Source organism: Anolis carolinensis, chromosome 1 (assembly GCF_035594765.1).
Source record: "Anolis carolinensis isolate JA03-04 chromosome 1, rAnoCar3.1.pri, whole genome shotgun sequence".
Classification (NCBI taxonomy): domain Eukaryota; kingdom Metazoa; phylum Chordata; class Lepidosauria; order Squamata; family Dactyloidae; genus Anolis; species Anolis carolinensis.
The window spans coordinates 22,430,021-22,452,108 of record NC_085841.1 but is presented as its reverse complement, the minus strand read 5'-3'; the positions used below and the strand labels follow the sequence as shown (position 1 = coordinate 22,452,108).

Genomic DNA, 22,088 nt, shown 5'->3' with positions numbered 1-22,088 from the left:
CTACATTGACTGCATTTACAGGTGATACTCTTGACCTTTCCAGGGGTCATAACAAAATCCATAATTTTGGTCCCCAAACCTGCTCTCAATTTATACTTGAGATGGGCTTATACATGAGCATATTTACAATATCCAGAGCTACACATCATTGCTGCTTTGACTGTGTCACTCTAGACTTAAGAAACATAATTCCTCCTGATAACTGAAATATACAGGAAAATACTCTCAACTTTCTCAGAAGCCAACCACATTGAGTTAGATCAATATATAATATCTTCCCCCCCTGCTGGAAATGGTCTGACTGTATATTAATGTAAAACTTGGTTTCAAGGGAACAGAGCTACATTTACAGCAAAGCTGAACCACATAATCTGTTTAAAAACTCTTTCCCCTTCTGCTTGAGTAACCCTTATAATTCCTGTAAGAGAGAGCAAGGAAATCAACGTTTCCCTCACTCCATTTCACTTTACAGTTTTGATGTTGGTCTATATCACTTCAATAGTCAACAATGCTAGAACTAGCTTGAAAATAAAAATCAGAATATCAATTATGGTGCAAAATTAGTGAGAACTGGCACTATTATAAAGGATGTGTGTATGTATATGCTCACACCAGATAGCTTAAGATATGTTTCTATAGAATCTGACACAGAAGGAATTAAAAAAAACAGTTATATTATATAAGCAGTGTTAACTGAACTGAAGAGAGAACGATGGTATCAACACTCAGATTTAAATATAACATTTACTTTTCTGTTGCTAATGGAATTGGAATTTTATTACAATTTACCCTCCAGATCCATAGGCTTCAGATCTGTGGACCATCAGGTCCTATACATAAAATGGTGGTGATGTGAATGCAGATGTGCTGAAATGTCTGTACACCCGTCATCATGTAATAATAAGGAATGCGAAAATCCACTTTTTTGCCATCTGCTGGATTTTTGAAACTGAACCGCACAGATCCAGGGCATGGTCCCTATCTCTCAATGACCTTAGTTCCTAGTGCTCACTTGGCCAAGAGGTAGCGTGGTTTCTAATAAGTACTGAAGTTCCTCAATACGATATTTACTGACAACAAAGTAACATCTGGGAAAGACTAAAAAGGGTTGTGATTCTAACACTGTCACCTTATTTTTCCTCCTGCATGATTTTAACATATTTGTCTGTTGAATAAGCCAGTGAAACTTTGAAAGTACAGTATTTTATGCTTTCGAGTTGGACAAATAAAATTATCACTGCTTTGTAGATTTTGGAGTTTGTGGAAATCAAATTCAGTTGTCACTTCAAGCAAGAGTAGACTCACTGAATCAACTGCTGCAATGTAAGGCTGGATCTATATTGACAAATAATCCACTTCAAAGCAAATAATCTGGGATCGGAAACTGAATTATATGACAGCGTAGAAAGGGCCTAAATTGCCAATTAGGTAAATCTTACTGTTTCAATAAGGCAATTTCAGCTTGGACTATTATTATTACTATTATTTGAGTGGACTTAAAACAGCAAAAATATTTTTTTGCAAAATATGTTATTTTTACAAGAACACTGTTCAACTTTTTATCATTTGAAGAGACAGCTTGATACTTCCTCATACCATCAAACACACTGTTGCCCCCCTCATTGACAAAGTTAAAAAATGAAACTTCTTTGATCAGGTGTTCTTATATTGTTCATTTTAATATACCATTCAAATGCTAATTTTGGAAGACTATGAATAGGGACAGAATGTGTCTCTCCTACCCAAATCCTCTTTCCCTTTCATATGCTTTGTGATGCACTCAGAGAAAGGGAAGGAATTCTTACATAGTGTTTGTCCACGATTGTAAAAATGCCAGAAAGATGCCTGGCCACAAGTAACAATCCTGAAATAATTTTTGTGAAACCCCAGAAAAACAGAATGAAGAAGTACTCACCTGAAGTTGCATGACAACATAGTTAAACTTCTCATTCCTGCCACAACCAATAAATCTGCAAACATGATCTTTCCCTGCAATGAATAAAAACAAATATCACAATATGTAGTCAGTCAAACCTTTGACAGATTGTGCTTACTGTTCAATCAGGAAAGCAGTTTTCAAACTCTTCCAAGTACTGGTGGAATCCTTCTTTAGAAAGATACTAGAAAACATGTTCAAAAAAATAGCTTGGCAGTATTAAGCAGTAGGAGAGTGGGTTTTTTTACTCTGTATCCTCAGTAGTATTTAGAATCATAGAATCATAGATTTGGAAGAGACCACATGGGCCATCTAGCCCAACCTCCTGCCATGCAGGAAATGCATCGTCGAAGTACTCCTAACAGATGGCCAGCCAGCCTCTGTGGTTCTACAACTCCCAGAAATCCCAGCCAGTTTACCAGCTCTTAGGATTTCTGAGAGTTGAAGGCCAAAAACACCTGGGGACCCCAGGTTGAGAACCACTGGTTTAAAAGCTTCCAAAAAAAAGGAGCTTCCGCCAGACTCCAAAGCAGAGTGTTCCACTGCTGAACAGCTCTTACAGTCAGGAAGTTCTTCCTAATGTTGAGGTGGAATCTCCTTTCCTATAATTTGGTGATGGCACACATTCACACATACACACAAATTAAGCAAGGCCTTCTGTAAATATAGTGTATCCCCAGAAATCCTGCTCCAGAATATTCTACAATGTATAAAGTTTTCTCCTGGAAGCACTTTGCTGAAAATAAACCGATGTGAAAAGCAGTATGATAGAATGGGCATGTATTCCATGATGGAAGCAAGTGAACAAAATGGGTTAGAGCACTATAGCAAAAACACAGTAAACCTGAGAAGGTGAGAATTGCTAACAGCATAACGGATAAATAAAAAGGAACATAACACAGTTTTGTCTATTAATGGCTCTACGTTTATACAATTCAGCACTTTCTGATACAGAGCACCTTCACAAAGCTTGGGTTCTGCAATCTAAAAGATCACCTCTGCCTTTATCTCCCATAACAGCTGCTGGTTCAGCCCCCTATCATAGGGCTCAATTCCACAGGAATTGCCTATGGAATCCAGAGAATTGTAGTTTAGAATCCTGAACCAGAGTGCTCTTGGATCTCACTAAACTACAAACCCCAGAATTACACAAGATTTTGTCATAGCAATTAAAGTGGACGCTAATTATGCAACTGTGGATTTCAGTCACAAGCACCTTCTTAAATGAAATTTCCATCTGTAAAAGCATATACATGTCAATATTCATTCCCTCAACTCTAAACGCTATTCCTATTGGGGTTCACCTATGCCTGAGCGTCTCTGCAAAACAACATATACAGAAACGGTGCTGGCTATGACTGGACCACAGCTCACACAATCCTTAACAATGCAGCCAGTAGTGCAACAACTAGAGAGTCTAGGAAACAATTTATGTATCAGTGAAAACTACTGAGAACTGAAATACTATCTGAACTACAATGATAGAAGATTTAAAAAGAAACACAAGCCCACAAATAAATACAATCTGAATTTCTCCTTAGTTCTCCTTAACAGCATTGTTGGTGCTAGCAGCTTCTCCTTTACTTGTGTGCACAGGTTAAACAAAATAATATTGGCTATATTCCTCACAATGTCAGATATCACAACAGGCCACAAAACACAATCTTGCACAACAATATTATATCCTGTCATGGAGCCAATTCCCAGAGCTGAGTCTGCAAGCTCTGGAATCGGAGCCATAACAACAAGCACTCCCCGATAGCTCATGCAGACACCTGGCACCGGAGCATGGGAACTTTTGGAGTGAGAATCAAAACAGCTTTAATGAATAGTTGGTGTTGTAGTGGTAGTAATGTGATATGTGGGGTGGGGTTTGGTGATGATATTTACGTGTGGTGTGACGTTGTAGCAAAGGTGATAAAAATGATTGTGTGTAAACATTATGTCATTCTCGACTTTTCCCAAGTCGTGTGTTCTTCAATAAAGATTGGTTTTGATAACAGCTACCTTTGGTCTGTGTTCATGCTGGTCGTTTGAAGTAAGCGTGACATTAAGTCGAGAATCCCATTCTCACCCTCCTGCGGAGTCGCAGTGAAGTGATAATGAGTGGAGGGGGCGATCGGAGCCCGAAGGGGGCAGAGGGGCCCTTGCCAGATGTTCGGCCGCTGGGAGAGGAAACGCTACAGGCCATCGCTTCCTCTACCGGCTACCCCAGACCGAATGGAGTGACTCAGAGGATCCCCAGAGGAGGGAGAGGCGTCTCAGCGGCTGCAGAGACCAGTTGGGGGTCCGGAGGGAGCATGCCGGAGACCGTGGCTCTACGGTTATCCATCCTGGAGACCAACCTATCCCGGCTGTCGGAAACCGTGGGAAGGTTGGTGCCGTTGTTGGAGGAGAATCTCCAGAGGGAGCCCACCCAATACGGGGCCGAAAGGGAGCCGTGCGAGGAAGAGGCTTGGGGCCAAAGGGGCCAACGTGCATCAACGCAGAGCCCAGCGGCAGCAGGCGGAGACGGAGACGAGGAGTACTGGCAGGAACTGGAGTTCCGAGAAAGGATGGGGCGCGAGGTGGATCGCCAGCGAGCCTTGGGGACTCTGAGACCGCCAACTCCAGCAGGACTCCCCACCCCCCGAATTGGTGTCGGGGTCGAAATACCGATAGGACCAGGGATCGGGTCCAGTGGGTTGGTGGAGGAAGGCGGAGAGGAGCCGGAGACCCATGGAGATGGGGAGGATGCACCGCCCGATGAGGGAAGACGAAGCGCGGGGCCTACATTTAGATGGCTGGAAGGGCCGATGGCAGCAGCGGAGGTCCGGGGGCGGCGGGGGACGACCGCTGGGCTGGGGCGCGGCGTGGTCAAAGGGACGGCTCAGGGGAACCTGATGCAACCCCTCCCCAGGCCGCCCATGCAGAGGCAACGAGCCGCAGAATGGATGCCTAGGAGAGAGGAGCTTAAACTGGAATACGGAGGGGAATCGTCCGAGCTGAACTTTTTCCTCATTGGCATCAGAGGATACATGGAGGACAATGCGCACACATTCCCCTCCGAAGGAAGCATGATTCGGGCCATTGGGAATACCCTCAAAAGAGGGGCGGCCAGCTGGTATGTGCAATTACATGCCAGGCGTGACCCGTGCTTGAGATCAGTGCCCCAATTTCTAGCTGCACTGGAGAACCAATTTAGAGACCCGCTGGAGCAATTAAGAGCTCACGACCAATTAAAAGGCATAAAGCAAAGGGACAAGACGGTACCCAAGTACGCGGAAGAATTCCTCCATCTTGCAGAAAGGGTACCAGAGTGGTCCGAAGTGACCAAAGTGGAATTATTCAAAGAGGGATTGCGCCCCGAGATATTCAGCTGGGCAGCGCACAGAGATGACCCGGAGTCGTTACAGGGATGGATCCAGCTAGCAGGGCGCGTCGAATCCACCCTGTCCCAAGTAAGGCGCTTTCGGAGCGGCGGCGCCCAGCAGCGACCGGCAGCGAGGGGTCGGGGAGAAACGCGGAAGCAGGAGCGCCCCGGAGGGCGACCCGGGATCCCCTCCAAAGGAGACGACAACAGACCCAAACCAGGATGCTTTGTGTGTGGGAAGACGGGCCATCGGGCGGCGGAATGTTGGGCCCGGAAGGGGGAACCGCCCAAAGCTACAAAACCCACGCCAGCAGCTGGGAGACGAGCGGAGGAGGAGGTGCAAGCCCCAGAACCTCCAGAACAGCTGGTGAGTCAAGACAAACGCATGATGGTAGTGCCAATCTGCTTATCGGGGCTAGAGAATCGAGCCACTTGTAGAGCATTCGTGGATTGCGGTTGCTCTAGGAACATTATAACTCCAGGATTAGCGGAGGCGCTAAAATGCCAGCAAACTGCACTTAAAGTTCCAATTGCGTTCTCGCAATTGGACGGATCCGTTGCTGCTGGGGAAGTGTCCACGAAAGAAATACAGGGAATTCCATGTAAAATAGGCAAATGGGAAGGAAGAATACCCTTTGTAATAGCTCCTATTGCCACGTATAATGTCATACTAGGGATCCCATGGCTGGAGCAGGCAAACCCCGAGGTAGATTGGAGGGGAAAGAGCATGTCTTTTAAAGAACAACAAACAGAAGGAGAGATAGGCAAGATAGCAGAGGAAGAGAGTGAGGGGGATGAGTTGGAAGAATTAAGCCCAGAACTGTTGCCCCCGGAATACAGGGACTTTGTGGATGTATTCAATCAAAAGGAAGCAAGCAAATTACCTCCCAAAAGGAATATAGAGGTAGGAATCGAAATAACCCCAGGGGCAAACTTACCAAAACCGAAAGTTTATCCCATGTCTGTTCAGGAAAAGGAGGAATTGAGGAAATATATTGACAAAAATCTGGCACGGGGTTTCATTAAACCCTCCAGCTCCCCTTTGGGAGCCCCCGTGTTATTTAGGAGAAAGAAAGACAATTCTTTAAGACTGTGCATTGACTATCGAAATCTGAACGCGATTACGAAGGATAACAAATACCCTATGCCCTTAGTAAAGGACTTGATTACTGTGTTGAAGAAAGGGAGCATATTTACCAAACTTGATTTGATCGAAGCGTATCATAAGTTAAGAATCAAACCTGAGGACACTTGGAAAACTGCATTTTCCTGCGCGTTCGGACTTTTTGAATATTTAGTTTTGCCTTTTGGGTTAAAAAACGGCGGCTCATGCTTCATGCAGCTCATAAACGAAATCTTACGCCCACTTTTATACCGAGGAGTATTTATATTTTTAGATGATATCCTTATCGTGAGTGAGGACAGAAAGCAGCACATTGAATTGGTTCGGGAAGTTTTGCAAAAGCTAAGGGAAGCAAAACTGTATACAAAATTTTCCAAATGTGAATTCAACAAGACCCAAATTGACTTTTTGGGGTATCGGATATCTCCGGAGGGATTAGCTATGGACCCATCTAAAGTATCGGACGTAAGGGAATGGGGAGTCCCTCAAACGAGGAGACAATTGCAATCGTTCCTAGGATTCGCAAACTTCTATCGATCATTCATAAAGGGCTTTGCTCAGCTGGCCGCACCCCTTACAGAACTTTTGAAAACGAAGGGGAAAGGAGAGACGGCAAAAGTGAAAGCCCCTGGCGCCAAGCTGAATTGGATGCCAGAATGCCAAAAAGCTTTTGAGGCTTTAAAAGAACGCTTTACAGAAGAACCCGTCCTAAAGCACCCAGACATGCAGAGTCCTTTCATAATACATTGTGATGCTTCGGATTGTGCATATGGGGCAGTACTATTGCAAAAAGATCAAAATGGAAATTTGAAACCATGTGGATATTTATCAAGGAAGTTTAGCGAGACTGAAAAATGTTGGCCCATATGGGAAAAAGAAGCGTTAGCTATACTGAAGGCATTGGAATGCTGGCGGCACTTCCTTGAAGGAAGCAAAATCCCATTTGAAGTCTGGTCTGATCATAGAAATCTCCAGTACTTAAAGTCCCCACGAAAATTATCCCCCAAACAAATTAGATGGGCACAGTACTTCAGCAGGTTCAATTTCCAATTGAAGTTTTTCCAAGGGAAACAGAACATTCTGGCCGACGCCCTTTCACGCATGCCTCAACACGAGGATATAGGGACTGTATTTTCCGAAAAAGGAAAAGCAAAGGAAGGGACTGTATTTTCCGAAAAACAATGGGGGTTAGCAGTCAGCACGAGGGCACAGACAGAAAGAGAGAACTCAGCAGGGGTCAGAATTATCGAAGGGGGCATTTGGGAGAAGGAACTGGCGCAATCATACGAAGGGGACCAATGGATTTTATCCAACGCAGAAAAAGGGGAACAAAAGGGGGGACTATGGTTTGTAAAAAGGAAATTGTACGTTCCTGCAATTTTGAGGGCTAAAATTTTGCATCGTTTCCATGATAACCAGAGCGCAGGCCACATGGGAATTACAAAAACGACGAAAGCCATAGCAAGACATTGTTGGTGGCCAGGGATGAGAAAGGACATAAAAAATTATGTTACCCAGTGTGACGATTGTGCCATGAATAAATCGAAGGGGGGGAGGCCTATGGGACTATTGCAGCTTGTGGCAGAACCTACCAGACCTTGGGAATGTGTGGCTATGGACTTTGTGGGGGAATTACCTGTCAGCAAGGGGCATCGTTATATATGGACTGTGTTAGATTTGTTTTCCAAACAAGCTCACTTTATAGCGCTGGCAAAGTTACCATCAGCAGAGAAACTGGCTGACTTGTACATAAATCATATTTATAAGCTGCACGGATGTCCTAGCAGGGTGGTCAGTGACAGGGGTGTCCAATTCACGGCGAAATTTTGGGGAAGATTCTTGGAAATATTAGGGGCAGAGAGGAGCATGAGTTCCGCTTTCCACCCTATGACAAACGGTGCAGTAGAACGTATCCAACAGACACTGGGGCAATACCTTCGCATCTACTCTAATAAGAGACAAAACGATTGGTCTAGGTGGCTAGCCTTTGCTGAACTAGCATTTAATTCTACAATTCATTCCGCAACAAATAAAACTCCATTTGAAATAATTTATGGGCAGGAGGTCCAGCCGTTACCCCAATTGCCAAGGTGGCCAGAGAATGAAGAAACAGGGGTGGGGAAATGGAAAACTCAGATGCAAATTTGTTGGAGCCAAGTGACTGCATCCTTAAAGGAAGCACACAAAAAGTATAAAACCTTCGCAGATCGAAAAAGAATGGAGGGCGATAAGTTGGAGAAGGGGGACTTAGTATGGCTAAGTACAAAAAACATAAAACTAGGTCTGCCCTCGAAAAAGTTAAGCCCCAAATTCATTGGACCCTTCAGGATACAGGAGATCATAAACGAAGTGACTTTCCAGTTACTCTTGCCAAAAAGTCTGGGGAAAATACATCCTGTATTCCATCGCAGCTTGTTAAAAAAGTATATGGGGACTTTGGATAAAATGGATGTATAGTATTCATGTTTGGTTTGTTTCAGAGTCGTGTCGGGCGAAGCACAGAAGAAGAGGACAGGGGGGGCGCCATGTCATGGAGCCAATTCCCAGAGCTGAGTCTGCAAGCTCTGGAATCGGAGCCATAACAACAAGCACTCCCCGATAGCTCATGCAGACACCTGGCACCGGAGCATGGGAACTTTTGGAGTGAGAATCAAAACAGCTTTAATGAATAGTTGGTGTTGTAGTGGTAGTAATGTGATATGTGGGGTGGGGTTTGGTGATGATATTTACGTGTGGTGTGACGTTGTAGCAAAGGTGATAAAAATGATTGTGTGTAAACATTATGTCATTCTCGACTTTTCCCAAGTCGTGTGTTCTTCAATAAAGATTGGTTTTGATAACAGCTACCTTTGGTCTGTGTTCATGCTGGTCGTTTGAAGTAAGCGTGACAATATCCTACCTTGTAGTTTTTTTAGAACAGCCACCTCCATCTTGAGGACTTGCTTTGGTTGCTGAGCTGATTCCACCTTCAATGCCACATTCTCACGAGTCAAGAGATCCATTGCTTCGTAGATCTCCCCAAAGCCTCCACCACCAATTTTCTTCAGCTGAACAAAAAACAAATCATTGTCACACTTATTATTCTAAAAACTCTCAAATTTACCTTTTCACAGGGTCAATCCACAAATGACTGTGACAAGAGATATTTGAAGGATAACATCAAAGCATAAAATTGTAGAAGATTATCTTCATGTTCTAAACGAGTGCCTTCACAAAACCCAACCCCAAGCCAAAGGGTTCCACACTCAAAGATACAATGGAAAAATAATTAAGGATTTGTGATCTCAATCCTTGCATCATTTATATCAGGGGTCCTCAAACTTTTTAAGCCGAGGGCCGGTCCACAATCCTTCAGACTGTTGAGGGGCCGGATTATCATTTGAAAAAAATACAAACAAATTCTGATGCACACTGCACATGTCTTATTTGTAGTACAACAACAACAACAACAACAATGAAAGAACAATACAATATTTAGAAATAAAAACAATTTTAACCAACATACATTTATCAGGATTTCAATGGGAAGTGTGGTCCTGCTTCTGGCCAATGAGATAGTCAAGTTAATTAGAGTTGTTGTTGTTGTTGTTGTTGTTGTTGTTGTTGTTGTGTGCCTTCAAGTCATTTCAGACTTTGGGTGAGCCTAAGTCTAAAATTTATTTATTTATTATTTACTGCATTTGTATCACACCCTTCTCACCCCAAAGGGGACTCAGTGTAGCTTACAAATTATATGTACATACAATATATTATATTATTAGCATATTAGCATTATATGTTACTATATTAAACTATACCACTATACTGTAATATTATTAGTAATATTATATGTAATGTAGAATATATAATTAATATTATTATATGGTATTATTATTAGTGTTATATTGTATTACATTATAATATTATTATCAATATTATATGTATATACAATATATTATATTATAAAACTGAGGGCGGGGGCCAGGTAAATGACCTCGGAGGGCCGCATCCGGCCCCCGGGCCTTAGTTTGGGGACCCCTGATTTATATTATTGAAACACCGATATCCTGTTTTTCTCATGAATAGGCAACACATAGTGTGGCATAATTTAAAACACTCAGAGGACAGATAGTTGGCGATTTGAACTAAAGCATAACACACAATCTCCCTCGCACGCAAACACACACATGCATGCATAGTCAGAATAAAACAGCATGCAAAGGCATCTTGTAGCACCTTGGAGGTTAACTAAGACATCAAGTTTAAGTAGCATAAGCTTTGTATACTGAGGGTGCATCTACACTGTAAAATTGATGCAGTTGACACCAATTTAACTGCCCTGACTACATGCTATGGAATCACAGGAGCTGTAGTTTTCCAAGATGTTTAGCCTTCTCTGCCAAGGAGTCTTAATGCTTCACCAAACAACAAATTCCAGGATCCCACAGCATCGAGCCAGGACACTTAAAGTGGTGTCAAACTGCGCTAATTCTTTAATGTAGATGCATCTTTAGTCTACTTCTTCAGATGCATCGAGGAATTAGATTTTGTCTATGATGCTTATGCTACTAAACTTTGCTCCATGTATTTGAAGAAGTTGATATCATCTAGAAAAGAGTATGGCACCAACTTTGTTTTTTCAGTTAGATTCCAACATGCTACAAGATCCTTTTGCATGTGATGACCCATGGGCCTTGTAGTCCTGCTCAGGACATTGTAATTCCTGATGAAGATGAAAACTTGGGTTTTTTACCTTCCCAGTCTGAACTGGATTCCTCTCAGCCAGATCTTTCCCAGGCAGATCTGGGAACCTTGCACCTGCAAGAAAGTTGTCTCCCAGAAGTATGTCAAACAAGCCCAGAGCCTACTTCTCCCGTGTTCTTGCGCCGGGAGTTTTGTAAACAACAGAGAAGTTTGGAATCAGCTTCGCGCAGGAGTGCGAGGATTGCAGCTAAGAATGTAGCCAATTAAGACTGCTTCTCGTGAGAATCTTTAAGGAGTTTAACATCTGGTCTCAGAGTTTAGCTTTCGTTTCTGATTCCCAGAGAACTGCTTCGGTGGGAAAGTTAAACTCTATATAGGCGTTTTACCCGCGTAGTAACTTCGCGGAGTCAATTCGTCAGCCTACGGAGCGAGTTGTGTCTGGACAGCGCGCTCCGATTCAAGCCTCGCTCCTGCTCAAGCCTTGCCTTGCTATCCAGCCTTCGCCTTGCTTCCCAGCCTTTGTTTATCTACGGACTTTGCCTTGTTTCCCAGGACCAATCCTTGCCTTGTTCCACGGATTTTACCAAGTTATTCCACGGACCTTGTTCTTGTTCCTATTTACCTTGTTCCACGTTTTAAGCCTTGTTTCAAGTATCAAGTTATTTCCTAGCCTTGCTCAAGTTTATGGACTAAAGGACCTTGTCATCTCCCCTCACTTTGCCTGGCAAAGTGAGTGTTTCGGTTATTGGATTACAACTTTGGACTTTAATATTTCATATTGGACATTGTTTCTTTGGACTAATTTTGACCTTTCCTGAAAGGTCTAATTCTGGACTATTTTCTACACTTGTTTTTATTAACTTTATATACTCCTTCAATAAAGATATTAGATAGATTCTGGCCTCTGTGTATGGTTATTGGTGCTCTGCAGCCTGGGTCTTGACAGTTTGACTCCGCCACCCTAAGCACCAATTAACCTCGGCCAGAATGTCTACCGGAACCGTGCCCGGTGGGCAGCCACTGAGCTACACCATCAGCAAGGACGAAGTGGATCGCATCCGCGACAGACTCAACGCCCAGGATGGAGAAATAAAGGGCTTGCGGGAGCGCGGAATCCGCCTCCCGGCCATGGCGTTGCCTACCAAGTTTACTGGAGAAGCTTCTAAGGTTCATGTTTTCCGTCGCCAATGTCAAGCTTATCTAGAGGCCCGTGATGCCGAGTTTCCCCAAGAAGACATCAAAGTGGCGTGGGTTTACAGTCTTCTAGACGGGCCAGCGGCCAATTGGGCGACGGCACTGTTCGACCAAGCCTCTCCACACCTAAGATCAGCGCAACACTTCTTGGACCACCTCAAGGAGACTTGGGGAATCGAGGACAATTTGGAGGCAGCCGGTCACAAACTCCGTCGCCTTTTCCAAGGAGACAGACCTATGTCTCAGTATATAGCCGAGTTCCGAGTGCTGGCCCACAACACCGGCTGGAACGATGTAGCCCTCAGAGGACAATTCCGGGAGGGTCTCAACATTGAAATGCTGGAAGAAATCTCCAAGGTGGATCCTCCCCAGACCCTCGAGGCACTCATTGATCAATGTTTACGGGCTGAAGTCATGATTGCCAACAGGAAACAGTGGGTTCGAGGCCAGGGCAGTAGAGCCGGGGCAAAACCCCCCGCTCCCGCCAGCGTTCAGCCACGTCCAGTGTGGAGACCCCCACCGCCAACCCCATACCCCAGAGGAGGCGAGGAGGTGCCGATGCAGTTGGGCAATGTGCGTCCCAGACTAGATGCCGCCGAGAAGGCCCGTCGTCAACGCTTAAACCTCTGTTGGTACTGCGGGAACGGGGGCCACTTCGCCAGAGAGTGCCCAGCCAAAGGGAAGCCTGCCGCCCGTCTTGCGGCGGCGTCCTCCACGGAGACGAAGGCCTCTGAGCCGACTGGCACACAGCCGGCGGGGGAAGCCAACGACCGGGTGTAGAGAGGCTCGCCAACCCGGTCAAAAAATCCATTCAAGAGCCGCCAACCGGGGTCCTGTTCCTTCTCGTGGTCACATTATGGTCAGCAAAAAGGGGACCCATCATGATCCACGCCATGATAGACTCTGGAGCTACCAACAATTTCATTGATAGAGAGTATGCCGACTCTCTGGGATTACAATATCATGATTTCAAGAATGCCCGTGTGGTGCAAGCCATAGACGGCCGCCCCCTCAAGACGGGCCCCGTAAGTCAGTGGTCGGAACCCACCAGGATGTGGATAAGGGAACATATGGAAGAGATTTCCTTCTTTGTTACCGAGGTTCCCCATTTCCCTGTGATTTTGGGAATTCCATGGCTGACTCTCCACGACCCTAACATCTCCTGGTCCAACAGAGAACTGCAGTTTGCTTCACCGTACTGCCAAAACCATTGCCTCGTAGCCAAGGTCTGCCATGCCACAGACACCGAGCCCATCATCACCTTGCCAAAGAAGTACTCCGAGTATTGGGATGTATTCAATGAGAAAGAAGCCGAAAAATTACCCCCACATAGACCTTATGACTGTGCCATTGACTTGGTGGAGGGGGCCCCGATCCCGCGAGGGCATCTCTACTCCCTGACTGAACCAGAGCAAGAAGCTCTCAGGGAATTCATAGAGACAAACCTTCGCAAGGGATTCATCAGACCCTCTCAATCCCCAGCCGCCTCCCCAGTGATGTTTGTGAAGAAGAAGTCAGGGGAACTACGCTTGGTGGTGGACTACAGAGCATTGAACAATATCACCAAGCGGAACAGCTATCCCCTGCCCTTAATCTCGGATCTACTGGATCGGCTTCGAGGAGCCAAGGTTTACACCAAGCTGGATCTTCGGGGGGCTTACAACTTAGTTCGCATCAGGGAAGGGGACGAGTGGAAGACCGCCTTCCAGACCAAATTCGGATTATTCGAGTCCCGAGTTATGAATTTCGGTTTATGCGGAGCTCCCGCAACGTTCCAGCATTTTGTCAATGACATTTTTCAGGACTATCTAGACAGGTTCTTGATAATCTACCTGGACGATTTTTTGGTGTTTTCTAGATCACAATCAGAACATGAGAACCACGTCAAAATGGTGTTACAACGATTGCGGGATCATGGACTTTATGCCAAGCTGGAAAAATGCGCCTTTGATCTACAAGAGGTAGATTTCCTTGGTTACCGCATCTCGCCTCTAGGGCTTTCCATGGATCCAGCCAAGGTTTCAGCAGTATTGGAATGGCGGGCGCCAACTAACAAGAAAGAGGTGCAGCGTTTCTTGGGGTTCGCGAACTATTACCGCAAGTTCATTCCAGATTTTGCCCGCTGGTCCGACCCCATCACTAGCTGCATCCGTGGAAAGCAGCCTTTCCGCTGGACTGATCAAGCAGAGAAAGGGTTCCAGCAACTAAAGAAACTATTCACCTCCCAGCCAATTCTACAGCACCCAAATCCTGGAACCCCTTTTGTTGTGCAAGCGGACGCCTCTGATGTGGCAATTGGGGCTGTACTCTTACAACCGGTGGGAGATCACCTCCATCCCTGTGCCTTTTACTCTCGTCAACTAACCACACCAGAGAGAAATTACACCATTTGGGAAAAAGAACTACTGGCCATCAAGGCAGCCTTTGAAACTTGGAGACATTGGCTAGAAGGGGCCAAATTTCCCATTGAAGTCCACACTGATCATCGTAATCTAGAACATCTAAGAACTGCCCGCAAACTAAATCAGAGGCAGCAACGTTGGGCTTTATTCTTCGAACGTTTCGACTTCCAGATTCATTATGTGACCCCAGCCCAGACCAAGCAAGCAGACGCCCTGTCACGTAAACCGGAATACGCTGCAGGACGCAAAGAGACCTTTGAATCCCAACTATTACAACCCGGGAACTTTGCCACGCTCACAGTGGGGAACACCAAATCCATTCCCATTGGTTCAACTTCCTCTACTCCAGGACCCCTCTGTGCTCAAGAAATCAGGGCTAGTCAGCAAGCAGATGCCTGGGCGCAGGACCAACTTCGCCAAGGTCTGCATTTTCCCTTTTCGCTTAAGGATGGGCTGCTTTGCTATAGAAATCATGTTTATATCCCACCCGGACCGGGCAGGGAAAAAGCGCTTCGTCTGTGTCATGATTGCAAACCAGCAGGACACTTCGGACTATTTAAAACCATGCATCTGATCCTAAGGGATTTTTGGTGGCCCAAGATCCGCAAGGATGTGGAAAAATATGTCAACACCTGCCCAGTATGCCAGCGCTCCAAGATAAGAAGGGAGAAGCCCTCAGGGCTTTTACACCCCCTTCCTACCCCATCTCGCCCATGGGAAATAATTTCTGCGGATTTCATCACTGATTTACCACCTTCCTGTGGATTCACCACGATCTTAGTGGTGGTGGACCTTTTCACCAAGTTAGCCCATTTCATTCCCTGCGAAGGCCTCCCCACGGCCAAAGAGACTGCGGATCTATTCCTTCAACATATTTTCAGACTACATGGATTGCCCAAGAGTTTAGTCACAGACCGTGGATCTCAATTCACCTCTCGTTTTTGGAAGGCGCTACAAAAACTATTGGGCATAGACTCTCGCTTATCTTCAGCTCATCATCCCCAAACAGATGGGCAAACGGAGCACACCAATGCCACTTTGGAGCAGTATCTTCGCTGTTATGTAAACTACCAACAGGACAATTGGGCTTCTCTGTTACCACTGTCTGAGTTTGCCTACAACAATGGAGTTCAAGCTTCTACAAAAGAAACGCCGTTCTTTGCAAACTACGGCTTCCATCCACGTTTCTTTCCCCCTGTCATTGAAACTTCAGAAGTTCCCGCAGCAGAGGATTGGCTGCAGGAACTCACAGCGGTGCAACAACTTTTGCTCCAGCAACTGGACCAAGCCAAGGAGGACTATAAACACCACGCTGACAAACACCGCCAGCCGGGCCCCGAAATCAAGGTAGGAGATCGGGTTTTTCTGTCCACTCGCTTTCTGCCCTCCCACCGCCCTTGCCGGAAGTTAGATGCCCGTTTCATTGGCCCCTATCCAGTGGTGGCGCAATTAAACCCCGTGACTTTCAAACTCCAACTTCCGCGTTCAATGCGCATTCACCCAGTGTTTCACCGTTCCCTGCTCCTTCCGGCGGATGGTGTGCGTCCTGATACAGACCAACCGGCCCCCCCTCCTGTTTTGATGAATGGGGAGGAGGAGTTCGAGGTTGAGGACATTTTGGATTCTCGCTTTCACCGCCGCCGCCTACAATATCTCATTGACTGGGTGGGTTTTGGCCCTGAGGAACGCTCTTGGGAAGACGCCTCCACAGTCCATGCTCCTGAGCTAACCCGTCGCTTTCATCAGACCTATCCCGCCAAGCCGCGACCTCGCGCCTCGGGGAGAGGGCCCCAGTTTGGGAGGGGCCTTGAGGAGGGGGATAGTGTGATGACCCATGGGCCTTGTAGTCCTGCTCAGGACATTGTAATTCCTGATGAAGATGAAAACTTGGGTTTTTTACCTTCCCAGTCTGAACTGGATTCCTCTCAGCCAGATCTTTCCCAGGCAGATCTGGGAACCTTGCACCTGCAAGAAAGTTGTCTCCCAGAAGTATGTCAAACAAGCCCAGAGCCTACTTCTCCCGTGTTCTTGCGCCGGGAGTTTTGTAAACAACAGAGAAGTTTGGAATCAGCTTCGCGCAGGAGTGCGAGGATTGCAGCTAAGAATGTAGCCAATTAAGACTGCTTCTCGTGAGAATCTTTAAGGAGTTTAACATCTGGTCTCAGAGTTTAGCTTTCGTTTCTGATTCCCAGAGAACTGCTTCGGTGGGAAAGTTAAACTCTATATAGGCGTTTTACCCGCGTAGTAACTTCGCGGAGTCAATTCGTCAGCCTACGGAGCGAGTTGTGTCTGGACAGCGCGCTCCGATTCAAGCCTCGCTCCTGCTCAAGCCTTGCCTTGCTATCCAGCCTTCGCCTTGCTTCCCAGCCTTTGTTTATCTACGGACTTTGCCTTGTTTCCCAGGACCAATCCTTGCCTTGTTCCACGGATTTTACCAAGTTATTCCACGGACCTTGTTCTTGTTCCTATTTACCTTGTTCCACGTTTTAAGCCTTGTTTCAAGTATCAAGTTATTTCCTAGCCTTGCTCAAGTTTATGGACTAAAGGACCTTGTCATCTCCCCTCACTTTGCCTGGCAAAGTGAGTGTTTCGGTTATTGGATTACAACTTTGGACTTTAATATTTCATATTGGACATTGTTTCTTTGGACTAATTTTGACCTTTCCTGAAAGGTCTAATTCTGGACTATTTTCTACACTTGTTTTTATTAACTTTATATACTCCTTCAATAAAGATATTAGATAGATTCTGGCCTCTGTGTATGGTTATTGGTGCTCTGCAGCCTGGGTCTTGACATTGCATACTGATGTTCTGTAATTTTGCGGTTTTGATTTGTCTTGTAAAATATGTTTTTTTCATATTAATCGTGCTTTGTTAATTTGTTTCTTCATTTTCTTAGGTGGGAATTGTAATTTGAGAAAATCCTGTTGTAAATCCAAGAGTTCTGAGTCTCTCTCTGTCTCTCACACACTTTTCATCTCAGAAGAAGACAAAGGTAAACCCCCTATGAATTGGAGGGTTGTCGTGAGTTTTTTGGGCTGTATGGCCATGTCCCAGAAGCATTCTCTCCTGATGTTCCACAGATATATAAAGTTTCCTTGCTTAGTTTTTTCAATATACCTAACAATCTCTGAGGATGCCTGCCATACATGTGGATGAAACGTCAGGAGAGAATGCTTCTGGAACATGGCCATACAGCCCGAAAAACTCACAACAACCCTGTGATTCCGGCTATGAAAGCCTTCGACAACACTCCTATGAATTAATTATACTGAGAAAATGCTGGATAGTGTTGCCTTAGGGGTCATCATGAAGCAGAAATGACTTGAAGTCACAAAGCAACAAAATTAAGTTGATTATATTACACTAATCAAGACAAGATCTGTTGTAAACAACAGTAGACTGTTTCAGTAAAAATCTGGAGCCAACTGTGGTTTACCTTATACGCTGATATATAAATCTAGAAATTTTATTCAAAAAATCAACCCCAAAACCTGGGTGAACTTACGCATACATCAATGTATCTACTGTACCTTAACTCTCATAGAAAAAGGAACCATCCCCTTCTCTGAGTAAAGTGGTGACCATAATGTCAATTTGTAAATTAAATTAAGATATATACACCTACACACATATATAGTCCCCTAGATTATCTTACACTGGTTAATGCAGGCTTGAAGTAAAATACTTGTCTACTTCTGCAAAATGCTCAAATTCATTTGAACGCAGACAAAAGAGGTGGTGAGAATAAATGACTGAAGATAACAGAGGTAAGGTGAACACGGTCTGAAGAGACTGAACCCACCTGGAACACTGCTGTGCACCATCACACATTAAAGGGAAACAACAGCTTTTGATAAACTTTTTGTAATAGCACTATCTATGTTTGTATGGAGTAGGAAGATCACTCAACAATTATAATGATTTATTATTAATGCACTATAATATTACTTATTTCAACCAAAACAAATATATTTGTTGAAAGGAACACCTACCTTATCATCCTGGAACTGATCTACAAAGTTTAGCTGAGCAACTGGGAAAAGGGACAGCAATGGTGGTAGTTGTGAGCACAGAAGCTCTAACTTCTTACCATGGTTTCCTGAATAGTCACAAGACCAGTTTCTCCCTCCAAACATGAGTTTATTATCAAGGTTGGCTATTGTGACACTGAATGCTCAGCTCTCCATATCACGAGTCACCTTCAGGACATATTATTGCTTCCTTTCTTGTCAAACTTTCTACACAACTCTCTGCATGATTAACCTTGAGCAGATCCAAAGGCAAAAAGCTTCACTCATTACTAGGGAGCTAAACCAACAAAAAATAGTGTTTCCTGCTACTTCTACCCTCTCTCTCTCTCTCTCTCTCTCTCACACACACACACACACACACACACACACACACATTTTCTTATACTGTTTTCCTGATACAAGCAATAAAACCACTCTTGTCCAATTCAATTCCTCACCAAAGGAGAAATGGAAGTACAGTAGTCTCTCCCTTATCCAACACTCGCTTATCCAACATTCTGGATTATCCAACACATTTTTGTAGTCAATGTTTTCAATATATCGTGATATTTTGGTACTAAATTCATAAATACAGTAATTATTACATAGCATTACTGCATATTGAACTACGTTTTCTGCCAAATTTGTTGTCTAACATGATTTTTGGTGCTTCATTTGTAAAATCATAACCTAATTTGATGTTTAATAGGCTTTTCCTTAATGTCTCCTTATTATCCAACATATTCGCTTATCCAACATTCTGCCGGCCCGTTTATGTTGGATAAGTGAGACTCTACTGTAACAGGAAAACAGAAATCTGATCCAGCAGCACCACAAATGGACTGGATTGCTGGGACAGGGATCAGAAGACTCCCATCACATAGTATACAATTATTCATTTGACCTGGGGCAAGACTTTACATAATTAAAGCTTGTTGTGTGTGAAACAAAGAAACCAAGAAATATGCATGGCTTGAAAACCACATATAAGAAATGCAGGGCAGAGGGAGACAGAAAAAAAGAATTTTCTATGATCAAATGAGGATTTGGGAATCTCTGAGAGGATCTGAATTGAAACAACCTCTTTTCCTGTGACATGTTCCCTTCAATTTCTTCGTTTTTTAAATAGCACTGGCATGTTTCTGTTCATAGCTCTTAGATAACTATAATAGATTCTGCTATGGCATTGTCTTTTGGCTTTTGACCAAGCTTTTGTTTTACCTCATTCTATTCCTCACTGGGGCTCTATCAGAAACATCTGTTAATGTAAATCCATAATTGTCAGAATCAGTGTGTCTTGTTGCTGCCAACATCGTTCACAGCAAGGGCAAATAGAAATAGAAATAGTGTGCCTGCATGGACTCAACCATATCCAATTTAGTTGGCAAAAAGAAGTGACGAAGCAGACTTGAAGAACTATTGATCACTCAAGTACCTCATTCCGTCCACAAAAGTGCTTCTGCTAGCAGCAGGCAAGATAGAGAAAGCTTAAGAATGCAGAAAAATTCTGCAGAAGGATTTCTGCTCTTGTTAACCAATTTACAGACTTATTGCTTCACCAGCCAAAGTAGGAATGCAAACAAATACTCTCCTATGGCTGTGTCATCTGTAGACTAGGGGCATGCAAGGAAAAGCTGCCAGCTCAAATCCAACTGACACAGGCAATGTTATAGTTACAAGACATAGCACAAATCATATGGACAGCTGAAGACACTGTCAGTGATGGTGTCAGTCTGGTCTTAGAGATAAATGAGTGATGTGTTAGAAGTTTAAATAATGCCCATGAAAGCATTCTTTGTTTCTAGAACTGGAGGTCTTCTGAATTACAAAAACATTGGCATAAATGATAAAAAGTTGCCTGCAGCATACTTATATAATAACTAAAACAAAACTGTATGCTACAAGGAACTTGTGGTTGCCACCAAGAAAATGATATAAGGTTGCAACCCTATATAATGATTACCCATTTATAATCCTTAAATTATAAGGATTGAATACAGAACCAGCAGCTCTATTGTTTCTGTAGCTTTAGGAGCACCCATTATAACCACACTGTTTTTCTTGGATTAAATTTTAATTCATTCACCCTCATTCAGCTTCTAGCAGCTTCCAGCATTCATTCAAGTATGACAACATGAGGGTCAGTGTGAGGTAAGAGATTTTAAGATTGGACTGACTCTAGAGACCATGTTTTAAATGCTTGCTCAGCCATGAGATCCAGCGGGTGACTTTGGGCAAATAGTTCTCTCAGTTTCAGAAGAAAGCAAAGGAAAAACCCCTGCGAATAAATCTTGACAAAAAAACCCAGTGTTAGTGTAATGTTAGGGCCGCCATAAATCAGAATAAACTTGAAGGTACACTGCAGAAACATGGCAGAATGTCTGCTCCCAGTATTATATAAGGATAGGAAAAAGGAATGGACACAGAATTGATCCCTAAAAAACTTCACATAAGAGTTCCCAACAAACCTACTCAATTTGCATCTCTCAATAAATACACAAACTGAAATGTGTATTTATTGAGATATCATCACTATCTTTATAAGAGAGAATGTGCAAAATGTATACTGTACATGTATAAGTCAAGGGCAAGTTTTGGACCAAGTCATTCCACAGTGAAGGGAAAGTACCAGTGCTGCCTCAGGGAGCTAACCATCACTGTGGTAGAGAGAGGGGGGACAATGCTTTTTTTAGGGTCTCCTAGGAAGGTCTAAGTTCTTGCCTTTCTTCATTCATGGAACAGGATGGTTCCTTTTATTGATTAGAATTAAGCTATAGTACTTCCATTGACCCGTAGTTAAGCTGACCTAGGTTTTTTGGGAGGGAAGTATTGTTTGGAAGTGCCAGTGGTTATTTTTAGACTTATACATGTGTTTATATTAATGAACATATTAATGAAAATAACATACAAAATGTATGCGGTATTTTAAAAATCCTTCCATATATTAGGGGAAAGTATGTGGAAAGCTGTGCATTTTTAAAAATCACATTTTTTCTCCAGATCTTTTTTAAAAAGGACAAACCAAAATGGCAATCAGATGAAATGGACTTAAGATCATAAAAACAAAAAACTGGGGAAATAAATTGAAATTTGTTCATTCTTAGCAGCAACTGATCTTGAACCACCAGTCACTCCACAACATATTTTTTTGTATTTTATTTTTTTTTTATTAATTTATCAATCAAAATGTATAAGTTTACATTTTCCTCATTTTACAATATTTTAAACATATCATGTTGTATATAATCAGACAGTAAAAAAAATCAAAACATCTTTAAACATATTTCTTATCAGCTTTAGATTTTTCCCATTACAACTTTACTACATATCTCTCTACTACACCCTTTTATCTACTTATACGTAATTTTATTTATTATTATTATTA

At 43.7% G+C, this 22,088-nt stretch overlaps 1 protein-coding gene across 2 annotated transcripts in view; it reads right to left on the bottom strand.

Moving 5' to 3' along the window:
- Positions 1-22,088, bottom strand: part of ttbk1 (tau tubulin kinase 1) — a 159,917-nt gene that overhangs the window by 88,948 nt on the left and 48,881 nt on the right. For both annotated transcript variants that reach the window (XM_016991760.2, XM_062971131.1), the window contains 2 exons: positions 9,311-9,458; positions 1,916-1,989 (listed from right to left, as the gene is read on the bottom strand). In XM_016991760.2, coding sequence (XP_016847249.2) covers positions 1,916-1,989; positions 9,311-9,458 — 222 coding nt within the window. The remainder of the gene's footprint in view (positions 1-1,915; positions 1,990-9,310; positions 9,459-22,088) is intronic.